Here is a 23,425-nt window from a genome sequence, read left to right as displayed (position 1 = left end):
ATTATATGATTTTAATAAATAATGAATATATTATTTTAAATAATTTAATATAATATACATGTTTATAAATTTACAGGACGAAAAAGTAAATTCAATGATTGTATTACATGTAAAACTGTTTCTTATGTATTTACATACTACTATAATACATTTATGTATTACAAAAAATAATGTAGTCCTTGCCTTGGTTGATCCTATAGAGATCGCCACATTTTTACTAAACAAATACGCATAGACGTCCCACAAGATTCGTGGCATTAGGTGATCTTTTTCGCATCAAATCATGGTCAAACCATTAAACCAAAATAACTCACTTTTTATTTTTTCTGACTTACCTATTACCACCATTAATCGAAACCTTTTCAAAGTATCTTTGTAGTTGCAAAAACATAAAACAGGACAATGGACTGGATGAACATATGAAAACTAAAAATAAATGCTTGAAAATTAGTTGCAGTTTATTATTTCCGACCTCGCCATTTTTTTTGTGTTTAAAATTAACCATTATAAAAATATAAAACTCTTATTATTTTTAATTCTTAAATATTTTATTTCATTTATATAGCTGATTATTACAAGAGTAAGACCATTCATTTGCTAATTATTATTATAGTTACAAGTAAACTTGTAGTTTAATAACTAATAATAGATCTACAAATAATTATTGTGTAAAGTTAGGTTATAATTTATTGTTATTATGTTAAATATGTAAGTATTAGAATTGGAGTAATTTTTTTAAAAAAAGTGGTCTATAGTAGATTTTAGAAGATGAGCTATGATAAATTTGACAGATAATTTCATGTGCTTTTTTCTGCTATACAAAAATATCAAAAACATTTTGTTATCCTTTTGAATAGTGTGATTTTGCTTAAATAAATACATAAAATAATGTGTAGATTTTTACAATTACATTATATATAAGTCGAATATTAAGTATTAAGAACTTTTATGAGTAGCATTTAAATAGTTAAAATATTTTGATAATTATACTATATATCCAGAAAATACTTATATAAATATTTTGTAAAAATTCAAGATTCAAATATTGTTTTTTTGAATTTAAAAATATATGAATTATATCCAATTCTATAACAGAAATAACTCTTAATTTTGAGTATCAATAAAATACTTTTTTATTGTTAAGTTTAATTTTAAAATATTATATTCATGTAAAAAAAAAAAAAATATATTGTAAATACATTTATCTATCTGCTTATAATCTCCAAAAATCAATTACTCAGACAAACAACCTTTATTATATAATTTTAATAACTATTGAACATATTATTTTAAATAATTGATATTATCAAACACATATGTTTATAAATTTACAGAACAGGATTGTAAGTTCAATGATTTTACCTTTTTTTTTTCTTTATGTTTGAACCGACAACGCCGCAGGAACTGCTTTCGCATTACTTCCGCAGCGCCGCCATCGTTTATAATACAATAAAATAAGACATACAAACATATACATTTTTACACGTTGATATGCTTGTCTCCTAAGGCCACACACAAAAATTACTTTTACATTTTAATGTATAAGAACATTGTTGGATTAAGGACTGCTGGTTGCATTTTTTAATATCTTAACCCGGCTTTGCTGCCCGTCTGTCTTGTCGTCACGTTATGTTTTCTCGGCCCGGATTGATAGCCAGCCGACCTAGAGTTTCGTACTACGCTTTCCTTCTTTTGGTGTTATAGAGAATAGTAACGGAAAACGAGAATTTTTACGCATTATCAATTTTCGACAAAATCGATTTTTTTATTTTGCTGTAACTCAAAAACGAATTATTGTAAATATTTGACATTTTCACCAAATTTTTATATTACCTAGCGATATCTATTTACGATTCAAAATATTTTGAATTTTATTAAGCTATTTATAGATAATTGAAATTTTCGATTTTTCTACGTTTTTTTTTTTTTTTTTGAAATTCCGATAAAAAAAATTTGGCATTCCAAAAATTCTTTAAAATTTAATACAAGATTTATAATAAGTTGTACCTATCGTAGTAAATAAAAAATAAAAATTTGTTATAGCCATATTTACGAAATATGTCAAAATCGCGAAAATTTGTAATGAATTTTGAAGTTGAAAATTCATACAATTTTTGTGATTTAGACCTAATGTTAGAAAACTCAATACAAAATTTTGAAGTTTCTCCATAATTTTTTCTTCAAATAACTGTAAAAAAAAACTTCAGTGTCAATGTAGAAAAATTGTATGTGTGTATAAAATTTAATTTTTTATGAAATCACATAAAATAATGATATATCCTAAAACGATTTAAAATATTTGTTGTTATTCAAAAAAATATAAGTCGTAGAAACTTGAAACTTTCACCGTTAGTTGAGAAAAATAAATAACAATTTAAATTAAATTTAGGTACCGTATAATGTATCCTAAACTGACAAATACAAATCATCTCCGTTCAAAATCGTTTTTTGTATACAATGAAACCTGCCTGTTATTGCATTCAAATTTAACACATCCATTATAGTGACCTACTCTCCACCTCTTCTATACAGTAGAGCGATACCCACTTGCCCATCTTTTTTTTTTCATTGAAGAAATTATTAGAATAGGTAGTTAATCGTTTTTTAAATACTTTGATGATTAGGCAACATTAGTTAAATATAGATTAAAATATTAAATACATATATTTTATCTAATACCTATGGTGTTACGGATATAAAAGCATGATAAATCTATAGAAATATCTATAAGACAATTATATTATAAATATGAATAATTTAATACCTAAACAATATTTTTTTTACAACTGGTTGATATGGGTAAATTAAATGCTACCCATTAGGTATTTTATACAACTCATTCAACTTACCACTTAAGTACGTCATCTGATTTCCCATTTCAGCTATTTAGCACATGCCTAATTGAACCATATAAAGTATTCCAAAAATTATGAAATAGCAATTCAATATGATCACTACACTGACTTACTCAATAACGAGGTAAATACATTCAAAACCTATACTTAATTACAGACCTTGGTTTTTTAATTAAAATTTTTAAAAATAAATCTTTATATATATAATTAGTTATTAATTAACTTATTTAGACAAAAATACAAAATGTTTTACAATTCTATCAACTACAACATTGAACGTTTTTAAATAGTTTATCATACCAATAGTACCTTTTAAATTAAAATAATCATAAATACATCCAATTTAACAATGGTAAATTTCTGTATAAATACATTTTAACCTAACTTATTTTAGATTTTGCATTTTAATACAAATTACAAAAAAAAATTTGTAAGATCAATACCTATGTTGTGTGTCATACTGTCATATATGAAATACTATGAACTTTATCGTAAGCTAGTTAGGTACTCCTGAGGACTGAGTCCAGTAGACATTCAGAACAATATTATAAAATTAATTATTTTAATCAGTATTCAGTTATCAACTATAAATTATTGTTAAAAATATTTAGGATTATTGGTAAATACACCAATGTACCTAATATTATTAACTAAAATTTTCATAGAGTTTTTATAAGTTTTTGAAGTCATGTTTACTAAATATAACTTGAGGATAATTAACACATAAATATTACATTGTATAATTATCTAATTTTTTTATAAGTAGTAAAAAATACAAAATTTAATTAACTGTAAGGTTATTTATTAAATAGTAGGTATCATAGACATTAAAATAATGCATTATTAAGTCTAATATGCTAATGTATCTTACTACTCATATACTAAAAATCAATATAATATATTACATACATTTCTAAGTATCATAATATTTTTAACAAAATGTCTCATGTACTAATAATTAATATTCTTATATTATTATGTTATGATAATAATAAGCACTGTATACTCTGTCCAGACTAAGAGCACACCGGGCAGCAGAAGAAAACCGGTCGAAATTCATGCATGGATTCCCACCACAGGCAGTGTTGCCGCCAAGGTGGTGTGTTCTTAGTCTAGACAGAGTATAGTATAACATACTATGAATAGTAGAAATATTGTATGGAATTGTTTAGTGCAACAAATGTACCATTTTTAATTATGTTTGTTATAGAAAAAATATCACAAAAAAAAAACTAATATTTCAAATATTTTCATTAGTGATTAGTTTTATGTGTAAAAAAAATGTACATTTATATATATATAAAAAAAAAATTATATTCTTATAGGAATTTTAATTATAGGCAACACAATGAGCATGTTTTCTATAGAATAAACATGTATAACTTAAATTAAATTTAGGTAAATTGATTAATTTAATTTTTGGAATTAAAAAATATAATATCATCAGCAGCAATTGATGTAGTTGTTCGAGGAGTACCAGATTCGTCTTTCAATTCACCATAGATTAATCGCCCACTAATGTGCACACGTTGACCTTTTTGTAAGTAATTATATACAGTGTCACGTAATCCAGGTCTGAATACAACAATACGATGCCAGTCAGTTTTTTGAGTGCTTTCTAAAAATAATTACAATCGAAATATTAAAAAGGTGATAAAACAAATATGTATTAATTGTATTGCCTTCATTATTGTTGATATAGTTTTGATGTGTAGCCAATGAAAATACAACAACTGGATGTTCTTCTGTGCCACGTTTTTGTGGATCTGCACCAACTCGACCCAAAAGTGTGACTTTATTTATCGCTAAATAAAATAAATAACAAAAAATGATAACTTTTATAATAAATAATCAGTAATAATGTTAAAAATAAAAAAACAAAATAATATATATTTGATTTAAAATTAAAAGTAAACCTACTCTTTTCAATTTTGATAGGTTGTGGTGCTTGTTGTGTATAATTGTAGCGAAAAAATTGATGTCTAATTTTACTCCTTACAATACTGAAGAAAAACTGAAAAATAAAAATTAGTTTACAAATAAATAAATATGGTTATTAAAAAAAATATGCAATACTTATTAATGCAAAGAAGTATTTAAGAATACTTATATCAATTGACACAGAATAGGTTAATATAATAACCATCCAATACAGTATTATAATTAAATGGTATAACTAAAGTAGTCATTTTATTACTGTACTCCAAGATAGTATTATAATTAAAAATCAATATCATTCAACAGTTTAACACCAATTATATATATTACAATAAACTTGTGAATGTGAATTGTATTGTTTCTAATTATGCAAATTTAACAATGAATATATACAAATACATTGATGATATAAACCATATTTAATTGTAAAATAATGACAAAATTAAAACCATGTGTAATGGTGTAGGTAGATGTATATATTTTTAGGAAAAAATATGTATGGAATGACTTTCATCAAAAAATTTAATTTTCAAAGCAAATATTTAGAGGATTATAAAACACTATATTAAACAAATAAAGGCGTGAAACAAGATTCAAATAAAAATAAGTATTAAATAGACAATAAATGGTAAAAAGATTATGGATAGAGTAATTACTAATCATATTTATTTTATAATTAAACATATTTTCCTCCTCATGCTTTGCCTGCTGAATTTTGGTTTATAAGGTTTACATTTGTTCTTTGCTTGAATTGTGTTTAAATCAAGATTATCTTATCCATCAGTGTTATAAAATCACACTAGATACTTGATCAATAAATTTGTTACTTAAAATATTAGGATTCTCAAATAATGTTTTTTCCTAGCAATAACTGTTAACACATTAAAATTTAAAGAATAAAATTTAACTAGATTAATATAAAAAATACATTTCTCGGCACTTAATACAATAACACATACTTAAGAGTTTAAAAATTAAAAATATATATTATTTATTATAGATATTCTTCAAGTTCCAAGATTAAAATAGGTAACTAAGTAATTATTTTAAAATTATAATATATGACATGTATATCCAATAGTAAAAGAAGTATTATTTATCTACTAGACAATAGAATATATATTTTATTTAAAAAAAATTATTAAATTAATATAATCAAAATTACATTGTATACTTATCAAAATTATCAAGCTATTATTCTAAAACATAGGTATATTAGTCATAATTTACAACCATTTTAACCAAAGAACAAACAAACAATAGATGTATATGTTAATTTTTAAAATAAAATTTGAATTAACATTATATTGAAATGGTTAATATTGTTGTACTATATAAATCCTTCCCTCCTCTTCCCCTAAAACTATATTACACATTTATACAACCTTATTATAATTATATATTTTAAGAACTGTTATATCGATAATGCTATTTTCAACTTACAATAAAAAAAACAAAATTTAAAGTTTTAAATGAAAATAAGTTTCTAATCAATTTACCTTTGTTCTTAACTTTGATTTAAACATTTTCCTTTTTGTATTATATATGCTTATTACTGAAGTATTCTTCTTGTTGACGTCAAACGACAGTGATTAGCTGCAATACACACAACAGAAATAAATTTTATTTATATTGTCAAGTAATTACATTTTTAAATAAAGATATATGTAATATACCAATGTGTTAAATTAAGTTGGAAATATTAAGAGGGCGTCATACCCGAATGTGTTGTCTGTGTCTTACGAACGTAAAGGTAATATAAAATTGAATCCGCTGAACGCAAATTTGCTGTCTTACGTTCGTAAGACAGAGACAACACATGCGGGTATGATGTCCTCTTAATAAATAACACCATACTTTCCAGATTTAAAACAATTGTTGTTTACCAATATTTACCAATATTATATGCGTAATGCGTTTATGTACTTTTATTGTTGTTATGAATGCAGCGGAGTTAACTATATAGTTGGCTTATTATTTGACATTTGCATAGAACATATATTTTTCAATTATTTCGTTTTCGCTTTTATTTGGCGCACGCCGCACTTTAAACAAAAATCAAAATAATAAATAATATGCTTTGATTTGTAATTATTTGTATTCTCGGTAATGCGATTAATCCTGTTATTTTAAGGTTATGGCGCCAAACGCAGCCATTATCGAAAATTAAAAATTAGCGATTTAAAACTATAAAGCTATTAAACAATAAATGTTTAAGTAATTAAATTTCAACACAATGATCGAAAGATCAACAAGACTATTAAATTGATAATCTTTTATAAAAATTGTAATCATAATATTATGAAAAAAGATTATCGGTTTTTCATTGGGATCGGGATCTGAATGCAAACGCACGCCCCGCCGATTTAACATCAGCTGTTAAAATTGTCCTATAGTACAATCTGTGAGCCGATATTAGGCGGACCGGTCAAAAATCTAAATTTTTGGATATCCACCAATTTCAGTACATTTGTCGTATATATTTATAATAGTTGTTAATTCTTTTCAATTTGTTATAATCCCGCTTTAACGAACGTCCATTCCGTTTGAATAAGATGTAGTTCGTTAAACCAGCGGTGCACGTTATATCAAATTCTATTATCTTATCGATTTAATTTTGTTTTTTTCTACAACTACAATATACGCCATTCCGTAAAATTATTTAATAATTTTAATTTCATCAACCTTGAATTACGTGTACAATAAAGGCAGGTAATAGTATATTTTTAACAGCTTTTACAATTCATTGTATTATTATTTTTTACTGCATCACAGTCCACATAATTGTATAAGTCATGTTCATGTAATTGTGTACTTTCAACATATCTGCTTAAATTTAAATAATATTTAAAAATTGGTTATTGATATATTTTTAATTCTTATTGAATGTTTTTATGCTAGTGTTTTAGCAAGGTATGTATGGTATAGTTTTTTCATATGATTAGTATTATATAGATAACTATGATTGCAATCAGATATAATAATTGTCGGAGAACCAAATAAAATTAGTAATAATTACCTAAACTATTAGAATATTATTAATGTTTTAAGTTATTTTTTATACTCATAATATGACAGTATCCTGTAGTTCAGAATCTGATTTAAGTAAATAGTAAAATATAATCTACAACATTTATCTTACTAATTATTGTTGGTATTAGGAATCAATTAATATATAATTAATGTCAGTTATATATACATGCTTTGTTAATTATCTTATTAATTTAACATTTCAATAATATATTACACTTTAAATATGTGAATATATACGTTTGTGTTAAATATACTAAGAGTACAAATTTGTATTTAACTTGTAAAATTATATTTTATACTTCAAGGTCATAAATTTTAATTTATTTAATTTAGGTAGGACACATAAATAGCCAATATTACTTTTTTAATATAAATTATTTGTCCACTAATGCTACATAATATAATACTACCTATATAATAGTATATTATAGTGTCTAGTGACTGTCTATCTCAATACATATGTTTAATATTATTTAATTACATTAATATACATAATTCATTACCTATAATAAATTTTTAAATAATTTACATTTTCCATATAAATGTTAATTTAAATTATACATTATGTTATATTGTATGTTATGTAATGTTTGACTTAAATATGTTGTAAGTTAAACAATAATTTGTATTTTTTCTTAAAATAATGTTTTTATTATTTTATTGGATTTTTCTTAATTTAAATTTCTTTAATTGGAGTACAGGGCAATTGACTGACCATGATCATTCCATTTTTCTTCCTTAACGCAGTTAATTAAAATTTGAGTTTTATAATTTTGAATTGTACCAGACCATATTTTTTGATTCTTGATATTCTTTGTACTACTAATAGAATACCCCGTGGGGATACAAACTTTTGTTTAGAAAAAACAACCTCTTATTTATAAAGAAAATTATTTAGTGGATAAATTTTCTAAAAACATTGATATATTAAAATAAAAATTTGAAATAACATAGTTTTTGAGTTATTTAACTTTGTGTAATTAGAATAATAAAACTATGATAATGGGTTTAGAAGATATGAGAGTTATGGATTTGAAAATCTTAATAATTCGTAATAATTGTTCAGGTATAAAAAAAATCCTAGATCCTACACAACATCTATATTATATTTTTGTTAAACTATTTTTGACTAATATCCTTAATATAATAGTATATATTTTTACTACTCATTGTTAAAATTATCCACCAAATAATTTGTACAAACGGGAGATCTCGTTTGAAAAACAGTCGTTTGTATCTTCACAGGACATTCCTTGACCTAACCTAACCTAGAATGGTACAAAAACTATAAGAGTATAAAAATGGTTTGGTTTTTAAGTATCTATAAATAAATTTCAAAAAATAGAATTTATATTAATTCATCATTAAAGAAAAAATGGAGGTGAGCATGCTTAAGAATGTGAATTACTCTACATTAATTTATATGTACCTAATTATTTGTTTTGAAAAATTGTATTTTATATTAAGAATAATTATTTGTGTAATTATAATATTATCTACTAATTATATTTTATTGATTTTATTTAATTTGACCTAAAATATATCATTTTTTATTTATTTTTCTCAACTTTGTATGTTTGTATTTTACAGAGTATACTATTTCAAATCTGTATCAATAAGACACAATGGGCATTCTTGATGATCTTGTGAGTATTTAATAAATAATAAAAGTTTAATTATGTAAATAAAAAAAAAAAATAGTGTATTATTTTACTACAAGTTTTAGTTTTTAAATAATTTATCCGAACAATTTTGTTATAACTCATTAAAAAGTGACTTGAAAGTAGGCTTATGTTGAACCATTCTAATATATTTATCCTTTTACTTATATAATATATTTTAAATACCAATTTTTTTATTTATCTAACTTATAAAATAATATTTGTACAGGAAATTTAGATTGTGAACATACATATAACCTTTAACCTACTTCTATTATTAGATTATTCAATTATTATATTTTCGATAAACCTATAATAAATTTAACTGTCTCCTTTTAAGAAATTTAAACCTTGTGTAATTCTTCCATGAAAATAAACATAACCTTCAACAACTTATACTTTCGATTTTTGTGTAACAAAAATTGATAACATATTCGTAAAAAATGCTCTAAATTTTCACTATTTTTTACCTTAATTACCAAATTTTTTACTTTTTAGCGGTTTTTTTAAATCATACATTTTTAATTTCTTATAAAAAATGAGTTCTTTTTCTGTTAAAAATTTTTTGTCGACATTTTCGGTAAAATAAATTTTACTTTATTTTTTTTTTTCAGAAATTTTGTTTTTGACTTATATAATTTATGTTTTCTTTAAAATAAATGTTTTTGGTAATTTTAATATATTTAATATCAATATTGTTTATTTTTCAGAGCGTTTCTTCAGTATTAGTTGGACTTGGGATTGTTGTAACTACTGGTTTTGCTATATCAGCATTTGTAGCCAATTTCCAAAAGAAAAGCCAAAAAAAAAGAACTTTAGTGGATTCAAATACAAAGATTCCATTACCGCTTATTCAAAAACATATAATTAGTCATGACACACGAAGATTTAGATTTGAATTGCCATCAAAAAATCATATTCTTGGTAATGTTACTTACATTTTTAGATAAAATATTTTGCAAATTTTTCTTTATATTAGTTGAATAAAATTGTTCAATATATTTTATTTACAATTTACAATTAATCATTAATCATAATATGTATTTGAATTATTTTTATATAAATATTATTTGTGTAAATACAGAGTAGTAACGCATAGATTCAATATTAATTTATTATTATTAATGATTTAAAAAAATTGTATGTACAGGTTTACCTATAGGTCAACACATACATTTATCAGCGAGAATAAATGAAGAATTAGTTGCTCGTGCTTACACGCCAGTCAGTAGTGACAATGATGTTGGATATATGGATTTGGTTATTAAGGTAAATTTTTTGCATAATTTTAAATACATTAAAATTACAACCTTTTTTCATATTTTTTTTAGGTTTACTTTAGAGACCAAAATCCCAAGTTCCCTGATGGTGGTAAACTAACGCAATATCTCGAGAAAATGGAAATTGGAGACACAATTGATGTTCGAGGACCTTCAGGTCGTCTTATTTATCATGGTCGTGGAGATTTTGAAATTAAAGCTGTTAAAAGAATAGATCCTTCTCATAACCTTTACGCTAAAAAATTATCAATGATTGCTGGTAATATTACTAATTTTGTTCATATTTAATAAATAACTTTTCACAATATTCATTTGTTCCCGTGGGTTATGTCAGGTGGTACTGGCATTACACCAATGTTGCAGTTAATTAGACAAGTAACTAGAGATCCTAAAGATGAAACCAAATTGTCATTACTTTTTGCCAATCAGACTGAAGAAGATATATTATTAAGAGACGAATTAGAAGAAGCCGTTAAAAATTATCCAGATCGTATCAAAGTCTGGTATACAGTTGATAGACCTACTGATGGTAAATAATTTATTATACTTATATTATTTTTCATACTTTACTCTATCCAAGCAATGAATACATTGATTCTGCATACTCCTTGAATATATTGTCATCTAGGCCAATTCCACTATAGTGGAGTGTCTTATTTTGAGATACCCAGAAGAATCAATTTTTTGGTTTGCAAATTTTTCTGCTTAACAGAGTATTAGTGATTTAATATATTTAGAACTTTAATTTAACAAAATATATTAATTTTTAGGTTGGAAGTACAGTGTTGGATTTATATCATCTGACATGATATCAGAACATCTATATCCACCAGCTCAAGATACATTGGTATTGATGTGTGGACCTCCTCCAATGATAAACTTTGCATGTATTCCAAATCTTGATAAACTTGGATATGATGCTAAGTTACGATTTTCTTATTAAAAATATTAAAAAAATGTTTTTCATTTATATTAGACCGTCCGTAATATTTTTGAGTTGTATTTGTTGATTCACATTTTGTAATAGATTTTGATCATGGAATGGGTATTTGGTATTTAAAAAACATTTGAAACCCTTTTATAATGTTGCTAATCAATTGGTGTTAACACTTAATTTATGTACAAATTGTTTAATCTAGCTAAGCATAATACAATATATTTATATAATATTTCTTCAATATATCTATTTTAGAATGTACTTCAAAACATAAATATTTTTAAATTCCTGTTTTGGCTTACACCAAAAATGTATATATTCTTATATTATATATTGTATGTGATGTGTTTTAATAAAGTGTTTCATTTTGAGTATTTAATTATTGTGTTAATTAATATATTTTGTGAAAATAAAACAATGTGAATGTTTGAATTCTAAATGCTTACAGAGATAGTATGTTTAATTAGACTATTTTAAGGCTTAAATATAGAAAAGTTACAGGTTAGGTTACTTATTTGTTACACCATTTACTTAAATATGTAGCCACGTATTGCTATAATATAGTATACAGTACCGAGAAAATACTGTTCATCTGACCAGCCGAACCCTTGAGTTATATCGTCGAGCTAAGGTGTTACTATAAAATTAAAATAATAACTATTATACTCAAATTACTATATGAAAACATTATAAAAACAAAGTATTTATAATAATTTATCAATCACCATTGATAAGTTTGTAACGTGACCAGAAAGTCATAGATAGTGAGAAATAGCCAACATTTGATCTGAAAAGTTCATTTCTCGACTAGCAAAAAATATAAAAAAATAAAAAAAGTTGAATATCACTTATAATTATTGAAAATATTTTAATGATGAATGAAAAATGTATATTATAGAAGAATATAATATATAATATTTAAAAAATGATTTATGTATGTACAAAATATACAATATCTCTTAATATTAAAATTTACATATATAAGTTTATTCAGAACATTTGTGTTCAACATATTGAGAATTGATTTGAAGTAATTTAACAATTATTGATCATCAATCAATTTATTTTTAAATGAAACTTATTATAATTCTATAGTAAATACAGTAAGACATGCTAAAGTTTTAAATTAATAATACTCTTGAGTTTTCTTTTAAATTAAACACTGTTAAAACTTATAACTATAGTTTGTAACATGAAATAATTATTATTATGCAACAAAAATATCCTCTGTCAACACACTGTACATTTATTATACTAAAAAAATTATTCGAACTATTTTCTAAAACTTCTTTTAATTTATCAATGAATGTGTCATGCTAATTTTTAATTAAAATTAAAATATTAATATTAAAAATAAGATACTTTAGGAGCAGACAGAAATCCTGGCCGATTTGATGGTGGCATTTTTACAGTTGACTTTAGTGTAGATGTTTGGGCTTTAGATTGTTTTGGCACCATGGATGATGTTGCAGCTTTTTTCTTTGAGCTAAATTTTTTTAATAGAAAGTAATCATAATTAATGGTTTGTGTATATATTTACATTTAATTTGCTTTAATTTAATAATATGTTCATAAATTAATTATAGGCGCCAAGTTTTAATTAATGTATCAGGTGTCTGTAATTTTAGAACTTCCCATCTTAGAACATTAATCATCTCATATATTATCACTAATATCAGCCTCAGGTACTTATTGAAGCCTCTCACTAAAGGTAAATTTATATGAAAGTAAAAGTATACAATAAATATTAATTTAAATGAAAAATCTTCAATATATCCAAAAGATGCCTAGTACCTTTCAACAATTTAAACAAATGCTCAGGCACCTTTGTACATAGCATATATGATAGTCAGATAAGAAATGATGTGCATGCATTTTACTTTTTAGTGAACAATAAAATCTGTACTATCAAATAAACAATTTTCAAAATGTATTTACTTTAACATATATTTAGATAAATTATGATTAAATAATAATACATACAGTTATATAATATGTATACATACTTTTTAGTCTTTCCTCTTTTAAATCTTTTATTTCCTCCTTTATTTGAATAATATGTTTTTCTTTTGTTCTTATTGTTTACCACACCAGTGGCCATATCATCAAAGTATGGACAATCCGTACTAGTTTTGAGCCAATCTCCTCCTTCCTCTTCTATATTGTTCAATTCATTTTCTTCGCATTCGGCAACTATTAATCAATAATTGATTTAATATATTAATTTATATATTTTAAAATTTAAAGGTTTAAAGGAATTAACTTTATATTTAAAATAAAATTATAAATTTAAGTTATTATTCTGTTTTTGCAGTGTTCATTAAGATAAATGTAAAAGACAAACGGCTTATAATAAAATGGATATTAAAAAAAAAAAAAGTTCCAAAAACTTTTCATTTCTGCAAGTATTATGGATAAATGCACACATGATATTCCACAATTAAAGATTAATATTGTTTTACCGAATTTATTCGCAGCTGCTTCCTGTGTAATTTCTAACAACTGCCTGCCATATTTTTCAAAATTAGCTTTAGTCACTCCAACAATTTTTAACATTTCTTCTTCAGTTTCCGGTAAAGAGTGAGACATCTCTTGAATTGCCTGAAAAGTATATAATATATTGAAATCAAATTCATAAAAAGATGAGTAAATAATTAAATATTTTTACAACCTTGAATCATAGTTGAATATAATGATAAACACGAAAATTACCAAAGGAGTAAAAATTACATTAAAAACAATATGTATATAAATGTCTTATAATAATTTATAAATGTTGTTATAATGTTTTTGTGAAACCAAGGAAACAACTAAACGCTTCTTCAACTTGTAAATATAAAAGTTGAACACTAAAAGCAATAATTCTTTTTTTGATACATCAATTCATAATTACTAACTTGAATAGTCATAACAGCATTAGTGTTCACGTTTAATGAAGCAGCTAAACCACGACAAACGTCCATCAAATTTTCGTAACATTTCTCTTGGATTTCTTTTAGAACAGTATTAACTGGTGTGTTTGAATGTTTATTTGTAGTTTCAATATTTAATTTATTCTTTGAGGCTGATGCTAATTTTAACTAATAACATATTTAATATTAATAGAATTAAGTTTAGTTAATTAAAAAGTTAAATTACTTTTATTGATCCCCGAATGAGTTTGTCTGCTTCTGGACCAACTCTTACAAACGCGTTAATAATATCTACTTTGGAAGCAACCATTTCTTCTCTCAAATAACCTTCCAACACTAATTTATGCATCAAACGTTCTGCATCAAATCTATCCCATTGTTTTCCACGTCCATGTAAACTCAATTTATCATGATCTAAGTCATGAATTATAAATATATATTATATAAAATTTAAAAATTTAATTAAAATGAATATTTTAAAATAAAACTCACTGTTTGATTTGATTTTTTGATTTGAACTACCTTTAAATATATCAATAATATGTATCAAAGTAAAATTGTTGTTCCAACTACCACCTCCTGAACCACATAATTCTTTTACTGTTTTAACTATTTCAATACTATCTTCTGTGACATCGATATATTTAAATGCTGCCTAAGTATTTAGATACATTGTAATTGTTAAATTTAATTAATCAGAAAAATTTAGACATTAATATTTACCTTATTTTGACAATTATCACATGCTGTTTCTTTATTTGAAATACATTTATCATCGTCAAATGTTTCACCAAAATAGTTAAGTTGTAAAGTTCGCCTGCAATCTGCTTTATTTTCACAGTATGATACAATTCTAAAAAGATTTTGCATATGTACTTTTTTTGATTCATGATTACCACTGTCGTCCACTAAAAAAAAAAAAAAATAATATTCAAAATATCAGTCAGAAATATCTATTGATGTATAATAATATATACTAAATATTATATATTACTTTTTTGATTTTTAATCAAGTAATTATGGTAATTGTAATGAAAAAATTCTGAATTTTTAAAACTTCAAGAATTTGTGTTAAATAGGAAAATAATAAAAATGTAACTCAGTTGTAATGATTAGGTGGATAATTAGGCTAATTTTAACACAAAATATTAATGAGAGAGATCCAATATCATACCCAAGTGGTATAACAATTTGAATCCACAAAAACATTGGTATGAACCGTCCCAAAATTTCTATTTTTTAACTTTTCTCCAAAACTATCATAGCTAAAAAGTTAGTTGATTGTTTATTTAATTGGGATTATCAAGTAGATATAAAATGTGAAATTAAACATTTTCAAAAAAAAATTATTTAATTTTTTAGTTTAATTTTTTTTTTTTTTGAAGCTTTGTAGTGAATTAACCATAAATAAAGTTCTGAAAATCAGCATGTTTATCCCATTTTAATTTTATTTACTGATGAATTTATTTAAATTTTGACTTTTGGAATTTTTTAATATACCTAACATGTTTTCATATTCTTGAGATTTTCTATACTACTTAGAATACAAACTTCCGATTCCCAAATGAGAAATATTATATTGTACATGTTAGTGAATATTTTTTTTTGTCATTTGAAAAACAAAAGTTTGTATCGCCACAAGACACTCTGTAATTAGTACAAAAAGCTTAAGAATTTTATAATATAGTTTTAAAGAATAATTAAAAATTAAAAAAGTTAGATTATGATTAACTGTATTATTAAAAAAGAAAAAGGGAGTGAGCATGCTTGGTGAACTTTTCAGTATATAGCCAAAATATATGTTACTTAATAATATTCTACTCAGTAATAAAAATAGAAAAGAATTATTTAATACTTGCATTCAATAAGTTTTCGAATGCGATGCATATCTTGATAACTATAGTAAAGAAAGCAATGAGATGTTTTTCCATCACGTCCAGCTCTCCCAGATTCTTGATAATAACCTTCGATAGACTTCGGTAGAGAATAATGAAAAACGTAGCGGACATCTGGTTTATCTATCCCCATACCAAATGCGATTGTAGCACAAACCAACTGAAAAATAGAATGAAAACATAGTTTTAATTTTTAGTAAACATGAGATTAATGATTAAATTAATTTTGATTTTTTTAATAATTAATTTATAATAATAAGAAATAATTACATTAACTTTGTTTGTGATCCATTTCATTTGAACATCATTACGTTTAGGATCGGTTAGACCAGCATGATAGCTAATTGCTTTAATTCCTTCATTACACATAAAAGTTGCTGTAGTATCACATTCATTTCTTGACAAGCAATAAATTATGCCTGACTGGTTTCTATATTTTTCTTTTATGAGATTAGCTATTTCTGCCATAGCAGATTTTCCTTTCTTGGGAACAACTTTATAAAGCAAATTAGGCCTATTAAAACTAGATAAAAATCTGAAAACAACAATTTAATTTATTTTAAAGTTATGTTATTGAAAGTTATATATATTACAATTTTGTTCCACTAATCTGTAACTGGTGAAGTACATCTTCACGGACGCGAGGTGTTGCAGTAGCAGTAAGAGCCATGATTGGAACATCTGGATATTTTTTCCTGAATTCTCCTAAACGTTTATAATCTGGTCTAAAAGTCAATTAAGTTTTTAATTAATAATCCAGTACAATATGTTATTTATACAAACCGAAAATCATGACCCCAATGAGAAACACAATGAGCTTCATCAATAACTAGACGGGCTAGTTTTCCGCGACAGTGCAAATTGTTTAAAATTTGTCCTAATTTCATACTAGCAGCAATTTTTTCCGGCGTGACATATAACATTTTCAAACCTTTTTAACAATAAATAAGAAGTAATAAACTATGACAAATAATAGATAATAATGTAAATTCAATTACCTGGTTCAGACATACACAACTTTGTGAAAATCGAGTTTTCTTCTTCATGCGGCATATTACCCAGCAAGTGGGCTGTTGGAATCTAAAAACAATATGGTAAATAAAATAATTTAATACATTAAAAATAATATTTACATCTAATGATTTCAATTTCTCTGTCTGATCAATGACTAATGATTTCAAAGGTGAAATAACAAGTGTAACTCCTTTGGAAATTACTGCTGGTAATTGATAACATAATGATTTTCCGCCACCAGTAGGCATTAATACAAAACAGTCGTGACCAAGTAAAGCAGCATTAATAGTTTCCAATTGATTGGGACGAAAATCATGGAGACCAAAAGTTGATCTAAATACCTGTAAAATATATAGTGACATTATTTTTTAAGCTATATTAACTATATGTAAAATACCATAGTATAACTTTATAATCAATGAACCGTACAGTAAACAATTCTCTTGAATGAGGATAATTTGTTTTGCTGAATTCTCCTTTAGAAACTGATATGTTTGGTAATGACGTTTTTTCCAAACTACAATTTGACAATGGTCGAGAAGTATTCCCAAAAGAATTATTACTGGCTAATATTTAAGAAAAATACAAATTCAAATTAATGAATTTATTTAAAAATACTACCATCTTTAATTTATTACCTTTTTCACAACTAGACTGGGATGACATTCTAGTAGTCTCAAAATTATTAAGTGTATTTATATTGTTATCATTAACTGAACGACTTTGAATTTCAGTTATAGAATATGAATCAAAATTATTGTCATTGACAATACAGCCCAATTCATTCACACTTAGACGTTCCCGGGAATAAATATCTCTATTAATATTATTTTGAAAATCTGACTGACTGTCAAACCATTTATTAGTATTACTATTGTTAAACACATTAGTATGATTATATGATGTATTCAATTTAGAATTATCAGTATTAGCTGATCCATATTTTGAAGAGTTGAATGTTTGTCTTTCATGTTGAGAATTGGTTGATGTGTCAAATCCGTTTAAAAATGATGTTCTGGATTTATTTTCAGGATTATACAAATTGTTATTACTTGAAGTCATTGGTTTTGAATATTCATTCATTAAACGTGTCTTACCAATTTTTATTTTATTTTTTATTTTTTGTCGCATTCTCTTAAGCTCAACCAAAACTGAAGGGCTTTTAAGACTAGGAATAGAAAATACAATAGTATCAGATATGTTTAAGATTATATTATACACCTCTTCTAACATATCTAATTCTAATTTTTTCAAGTTCATCAAATGATTTTCTAAATTTGTAATTGGTATCTAAAAAAAAAAATTAATATATTTTTTATTACTTTCTATCTTATCTATTATTTCACAATTTTGTACAATCACTTAAAAGCTAAAACATCTAAAATACTAAATATATATTTTACGTGAATTTAAAATAAATAAAGTGTCATTTTTTTCCATAAAACTTAGTGTTTATCTATTGTTAATACTTACATCAGAAATTGTTTCACATAAAATAGAATTACTGTTTAGATCATTAAGCCAAATGCCTAATTCAGTTGATTGGTTTTCTAAAATCAAAACATAAATAATAAAAAGATTATAAAACATATACATAATGAACAAAAAAACACAAACCTGTATTAGTAATAAATTCTCCACGGTTTTTTGGCTTTCTATCGCAAATGGCATCCTTAAGATTGAGTGTTGATACTGTAGAAAATGACAGATTTTTGTTTAATTTTTGTGCAGATGAAAATTGTGTTTTTGTTAATACTGATGGACATTTGGATTCATCAAAATTAATGTCATCACTACCTTTAGATGTCTAAATGGAAATACATCAATTTAATTTTAAATAATATATACTATTTTGCTAATATTTTTTTATATCAAACAATATAAGATTATTAAATTAAATTATTAAACAATGCCTAAATGTGTATAACATTAAAAAAAGATATGGTTCAACATTTCAAAAATAGCAAAGTAATAAATAATAATTAATTCATAATGTTTATTTAAATTGTAACTAAATACTAAATAGTTAAATAGGATTAGCATAAAAATTATATTAGATAGATTAAAAGAAGATTTTTTCAAAATACCTTTCAATATAATTATTGAAATAACAAATTAACACAGTCCAAAAAAGATCGGCATATATTTTTTACTTACATTATTTGGATTGAATGGTATTATTTTTTCTGGACTATAAATAATGCTGTCATCATCATCATCATCATCATCAACACCATCACAGTCCTCTATTTTATTTTTTTGAATATCTTTTGGAAGTTCTTACACAAAAAACAAACAATTTACATTTTCACTTAATATTGTTTTTTTTAATATATACAATATGTATAATAATTTAACTACTTTTATAACAAAGTATAGAAAATTATTATAAATGTAATCAAATTTTAAGAATCTTTAATATATTTAAATTGTTTGATTTTCAAAAAAAAGTGTATTATTAATGATTTTATTTCTATAGTATACAACTTGTAATTTGGATTTTGAATTATCAACATTCACCAAAATCTACATAGTTATCATCATTTTAATGTAATAAGTAATTGCGACTAATATATTATAGTGATAGTATACATTTATTAAATGCACAAGAAATAATTTCAATGTGTATCTATAGTATTATTAAAAACTAACTAAATTGTTTAATTTCACTTACCTTTTTTATCATATGTAGTTTTATTGACTTTTAAATTTTCTTCATCACTATCTATCAGACTTATTATGGATGATTTAGGTTTACTGAAATAAGTTAAATATGTATAAGTTCTTTTTTTTTTTAAGTTATTCTTTTAAGTATTTTTTTTATAGTATACCTACATAAATTACATACAAGAATAGATTTTTATTAAATTATAATAATGAGTACCTATAATATTAGTTAAACAAATACCATATTTTTATCATTAATATTTATTTTATGGTACCTAGTTTATCAATTTATTAAAACTTTTTAAAGACTGAATATAATATACCGTTTGTCTGTGGAAACAGGGTACACTTTTTTTGAAATTACATAATTTGTTATAAAATATGTATTTTCAGAAACTAAAATATTAAATTTATATATTTTTTTAACAATACTACACATTTTTATTTCCAATTTAATTTACAAATATTATATTTAATTTATAAATATTATATTATATTATAAATTAATTAATAAACAGTAAATATTTATTACTTTAATAATAAATGTAAAATGAAAAATATGTACAGCTAAAAAAAAAATCAAATTTAATACATTTTTTTTTTAAAATTATTCCTAACTCTAATTTAATAGCTCTAATACAAGTTGATAGATCAAAATAGGTTGAAAAAAATTGATTAATTCAAAAAGTATATTTAAAATGGGAGTTGTTATAACAAAAAAATGAAGTTATGTTGTGCTACTTATATATGCACAAAATACATGAGTTAAAAAAATTGTGTGTTGTATGAATTTATGATCCATTAGTCTAGTTTAACTTCCCACAAACAAAATTGAAAAATATTTACAGGATATTGAGTGATAAAGTGTACCCTGTGTCTGCGGACATATGGTATTTACAATAGCAGCTCCAGTAAAATCTGTTAGTAGAATTTAATCATTTTATCTTGTTATTCTTATATTCCACCAGTATCAACAAGTAAGGCCTGCTAAGTATTAAAATAGTAAATTATACATCATTACCAACCAAATTTAAAAGGTAGACAAAGAACTTTACAGTACTTCAATGTTATTGAGTAATTTGATTTTTTAACACTGATTTTAACTTATTTTAACTAATAACACGGCCAACTGTATGTAAAATGGAGTATAAATTCGCAGTTATTTAATAAGTACTAATAACTTACATTTAAAAATAAGATAAAAATAAGTTTTAAACAATTATGGATACGAAATTCAAGTGTAATTTAATCACAATAAAATCTTTGTCTTTAAGATTTTCAACATATTAACTATTTTTATGAACCTACTTAAAGCATATTTAAGTGATGAAAATTTTTCTTACCATTGATTTCTATCCAATTCGAGTTTTACATTAGTAGAACCAAGACGTTTTAAAACGTTACTTGGTTTTTTTAAAAAAAATTCCATGTTCAAGATTAATTTTGAATAAGTGACTTGAATTCAACAGTCTTATACATTGTTTATGAAATGATTTTAAGTAATTTGAACAAATTCGAAATAATTTTATATAAATATACAATACCAAACATTTTATAACTTCCAAATTCCAAAATTCATAACGAAAATTGAAATAATATATTGATAGAATTTTACGGTCTTAATATTGACAAAGATTAGAATTTTATCACATAAGTATATTTGGCGCCAAACTATACAAAATTGATAACAGTATTGCATTTTTATAATTTTTTAAGAATAGATAATATTATTATTGGTCATTGTCGAGTTCAAGATTTGTCAAATGTACTAGTAGAAAAAAGTGAACTATTATAGTCCACAGACGTAAAAAATATCTTTTATGTAAAGAACACTATATAATATAGTGGTCAAGACTTGACTACTTGAGGTAAGTAAATAAATAATACATTTTATAAATTATGAGTTATGAGTTTATAATCCATTAATTTATTGTATCATGTACGGAAAAAGATCATGACTAAATTCTCAAGTATAATGTACAAGTATATAATTAATTAAATTATTTGGGAGCGCTAATAAAATAAAGAAGGATGCTAGAACTGGTAGAAGTATAGAAACCTTTAGCCACCATGTTTCACATTTCTGGTTAGGTACCTATACATGGCTACATGTAATTTAACATGGGATTTGATGTATATGATTTCCATAATAAAGGTATTAAAGTCAGGTTAGGTAAAATATGCATTTTATTTACAAAAATATGCAAAACAATTTTTTTAAAATATTAGTAGGGCTAGGGACTTCATGCACTAAAAAACCTTAAAATATACATGTATTTATGCCCTAACGAATCACTAAATATGCATTTAAAAAGAGTAGTATATTTGTAATAAATAATAATAATAATATATTATTACAAATATGTTTGTAAATATGATACATAAATAGATAAATTTGTTTGTATAGATTAATTTGATTACCTAATTATCTGAGATAATTATTTTCCTTTTTTCAGATTTGTTTTCATCTTACATTAAGTTTTAGTCCAAAACATACATTTTAAATTTTTTTCAAAAAACTACTTAAATTGAATACATTTGTATATTTTTAATATAGTACTAATTACTTTGGGCATTACATTGAAATATTAGATATTTTCTTAAGATAGGATATAAAAAATTACTCATTCATATAAATAATTGTCAATTATGCACTTATAAAATGAAAAATGGTGAACTATAAATTTTAAATATAAACTCGTATTTCTATGAAACAAATTTCTTTATTATTTATAGCTGTTTATAATGGTTATTAAAAAACATGCAAAATCCTAGAAGTTAAGAAGTCCCAAGCCCTAAATATTAGTTTATATTAATACTTATTAGTTATTGTTACTACAATATTACTTATTAGTATATGTTTTTTTAAATTTTCTTATGTGAAGAATAGAGCTCCTTTCCACATCCCACGATGTTGTTGGAGCATATTTAAACGACACAATTTCTCCCGGATTTAAAGTAATATTAACATATTTTTCATTCGTTTCATGTTCATTGTTTATATTGTCATAATTTTTAAAAATGTTTTGAATCCCTTATTCTTATTTTATGCTAAGTTTTTTTAGTTTAGATAGGTAGTATATTTACGATAATTTGACAAATAACCCAATTATTATAGACGTTTATTAAATAAATACCATTTAAAATTAACAAAATTCTCAAACATTTATATGTATGCAATTATATGCACTCTGTTCAAAATATGCAAAAAATAGTTCTATTTAATCGAGAGT

General features: G+C 23.9%; 3 protein-coding genes across 10 annotated transcripts; 1 reads left to right on the top strand and 2 right to left on the bottom strand.

The window, feature by feature from the left end:
• Positions 1-3,734: 3,734 nt before the first annotated feature.
• Positions 3,735-6,983, bottom strand: LOC113552993 (single-stranded DNA-binding protein, mitochondrial). 3 transcript variants are annotated; one of them, XM_026956081.1, is made up of 5 exons: positions 6,720-6,983; positions 6,293-6,389; positions 4,776-4,869; positions 4,538-4,660; positions 3,735-4,473 (listed from the first exon to the last, which is right to left on the bottom strand). In XM_026956081.1, the coding sequence occupies exons 2-5, from the start codon at positions 6,317-6,319 to the stop codon at positions 4,268-4,270; spliced, it is 450 nt and encodes a 149-aa protein (XP_026811882.1). In that variant the 5' UTR covers positions 6,320-6,389; positions 6,720-6,983; the 3' UTR covers positions 3,735-4,267. The 3 variants fall into 3 exon arrangements, with proteins under 3 accessions (XP_026811882.1, XP_026811881.1, XP_026811883.1); XM_026956080.1 differs by having other exon boundaries at positions 6,690-6,976; XM_026956082.1 differs by lacking the exon at positions 6,720-6,983 and adding an exon at positions 6,470-6,591.
• A 236-nt stretch (positions 6,984-7,219) lies between these two features.
• Positions 7,220-12,077, top strand: LOC113551264 (NADH-cytochrome b5 reductase 2). Of its 6 annotated transcripts, none has more exons than XM_026953407.1 (7): positions 7,220-7,501; positions 9,417-9,472; positions 10,198-10,411; positions 10,638-10,756; positions 10,819-11,026; positions 11,102-11,296; positions 11,538-12,077. In XM_026953407.1, the coding sequence occupies exons 2-7, from the start codon at positions 9,452-9,454 to the stop codon at positions 11,708-11,710; spliced, it is 930 nt and encodes a 309-aa protein (XP_026809208.1). In that variant the 5' UTR covers positions 7,220-7,501; positions 9,417-9,451; the 3' UTR covers positions 11,711-12,077. The 6 variants fall into 6 exon arrangements, with proteins under 6 accessions (XP_026809208.1, XP_026809207.1, XP_026809209.1 ...); XM_026953406.1 differs by having other exon boundaries at positions 7,220-7,505; XM_026953408.1 differs by having other exon boundaries at positions 7,220-7,508; positions 9,415-9,472.
• Positions 12,078-12,821: 744 nt separating this feature from the next.
• LOC113551649 (Bloom syndrome protein homolog) lies at positions 12,822-21,701 on the bottom strand. Its single transcript, XM_026954020.1, has 20 exons — positions 21,536-21,701; positions 20,200-20,282; positions 19,683-19,804; positions 19,143-19,332; positions 18,999-19,075; positions 18,164-18,815; positions 17,955-18,091; positions 17,645-17,866; positions 17,510-17,591; positions 17,295-17,442; positions 17,105-17,236; positions 16,782-17,046; positions 16,476-16,671; positions 15,340-15,524; positions 15,109-15,271; positions 14,843-15,030; positions 14,602-14,784; positions 14,167-14,305; positions 13,711-13,897; positions 12,822-13,190 (listed from the first exon to the last, which is right to left on the bottom strand). Exons 1-20 carry the CDS (start codon positions 21,619-21,621, stop codon positions 13,052-13,054), a joined length of 3,576 nt encoding a protein of 1,191 aa, XP_026809821.1. The 5' UTR covers positions 21,622-21,701; the 3' UTR covers positions 12,822-13,051.
• Between the last annotated feature and the right edge of the window lie 1,724 nt (positions 21,702-23,425).

Source organism: Rhopalosiphum maidis, chromosome 2, assembly GCF_003676215.2.
Source record: "Rhopalosiphum maidis isolate BTI-1 chromosome 2, ASM367621v3, whole genome shotgun sequence".
Taxonomy (NCBI): Eukaryota; Metazoa; Arthropoda; class Insecta; order Hemiptera; family Aphididae; genus Rhopalosiphum; species Rhopalosiphum maidis.
The sequence above is the reverse complement of the archived record's forward strand: the minus strand, read 5'-3'. Positions and strand labels throughout refer to the sequence as shown.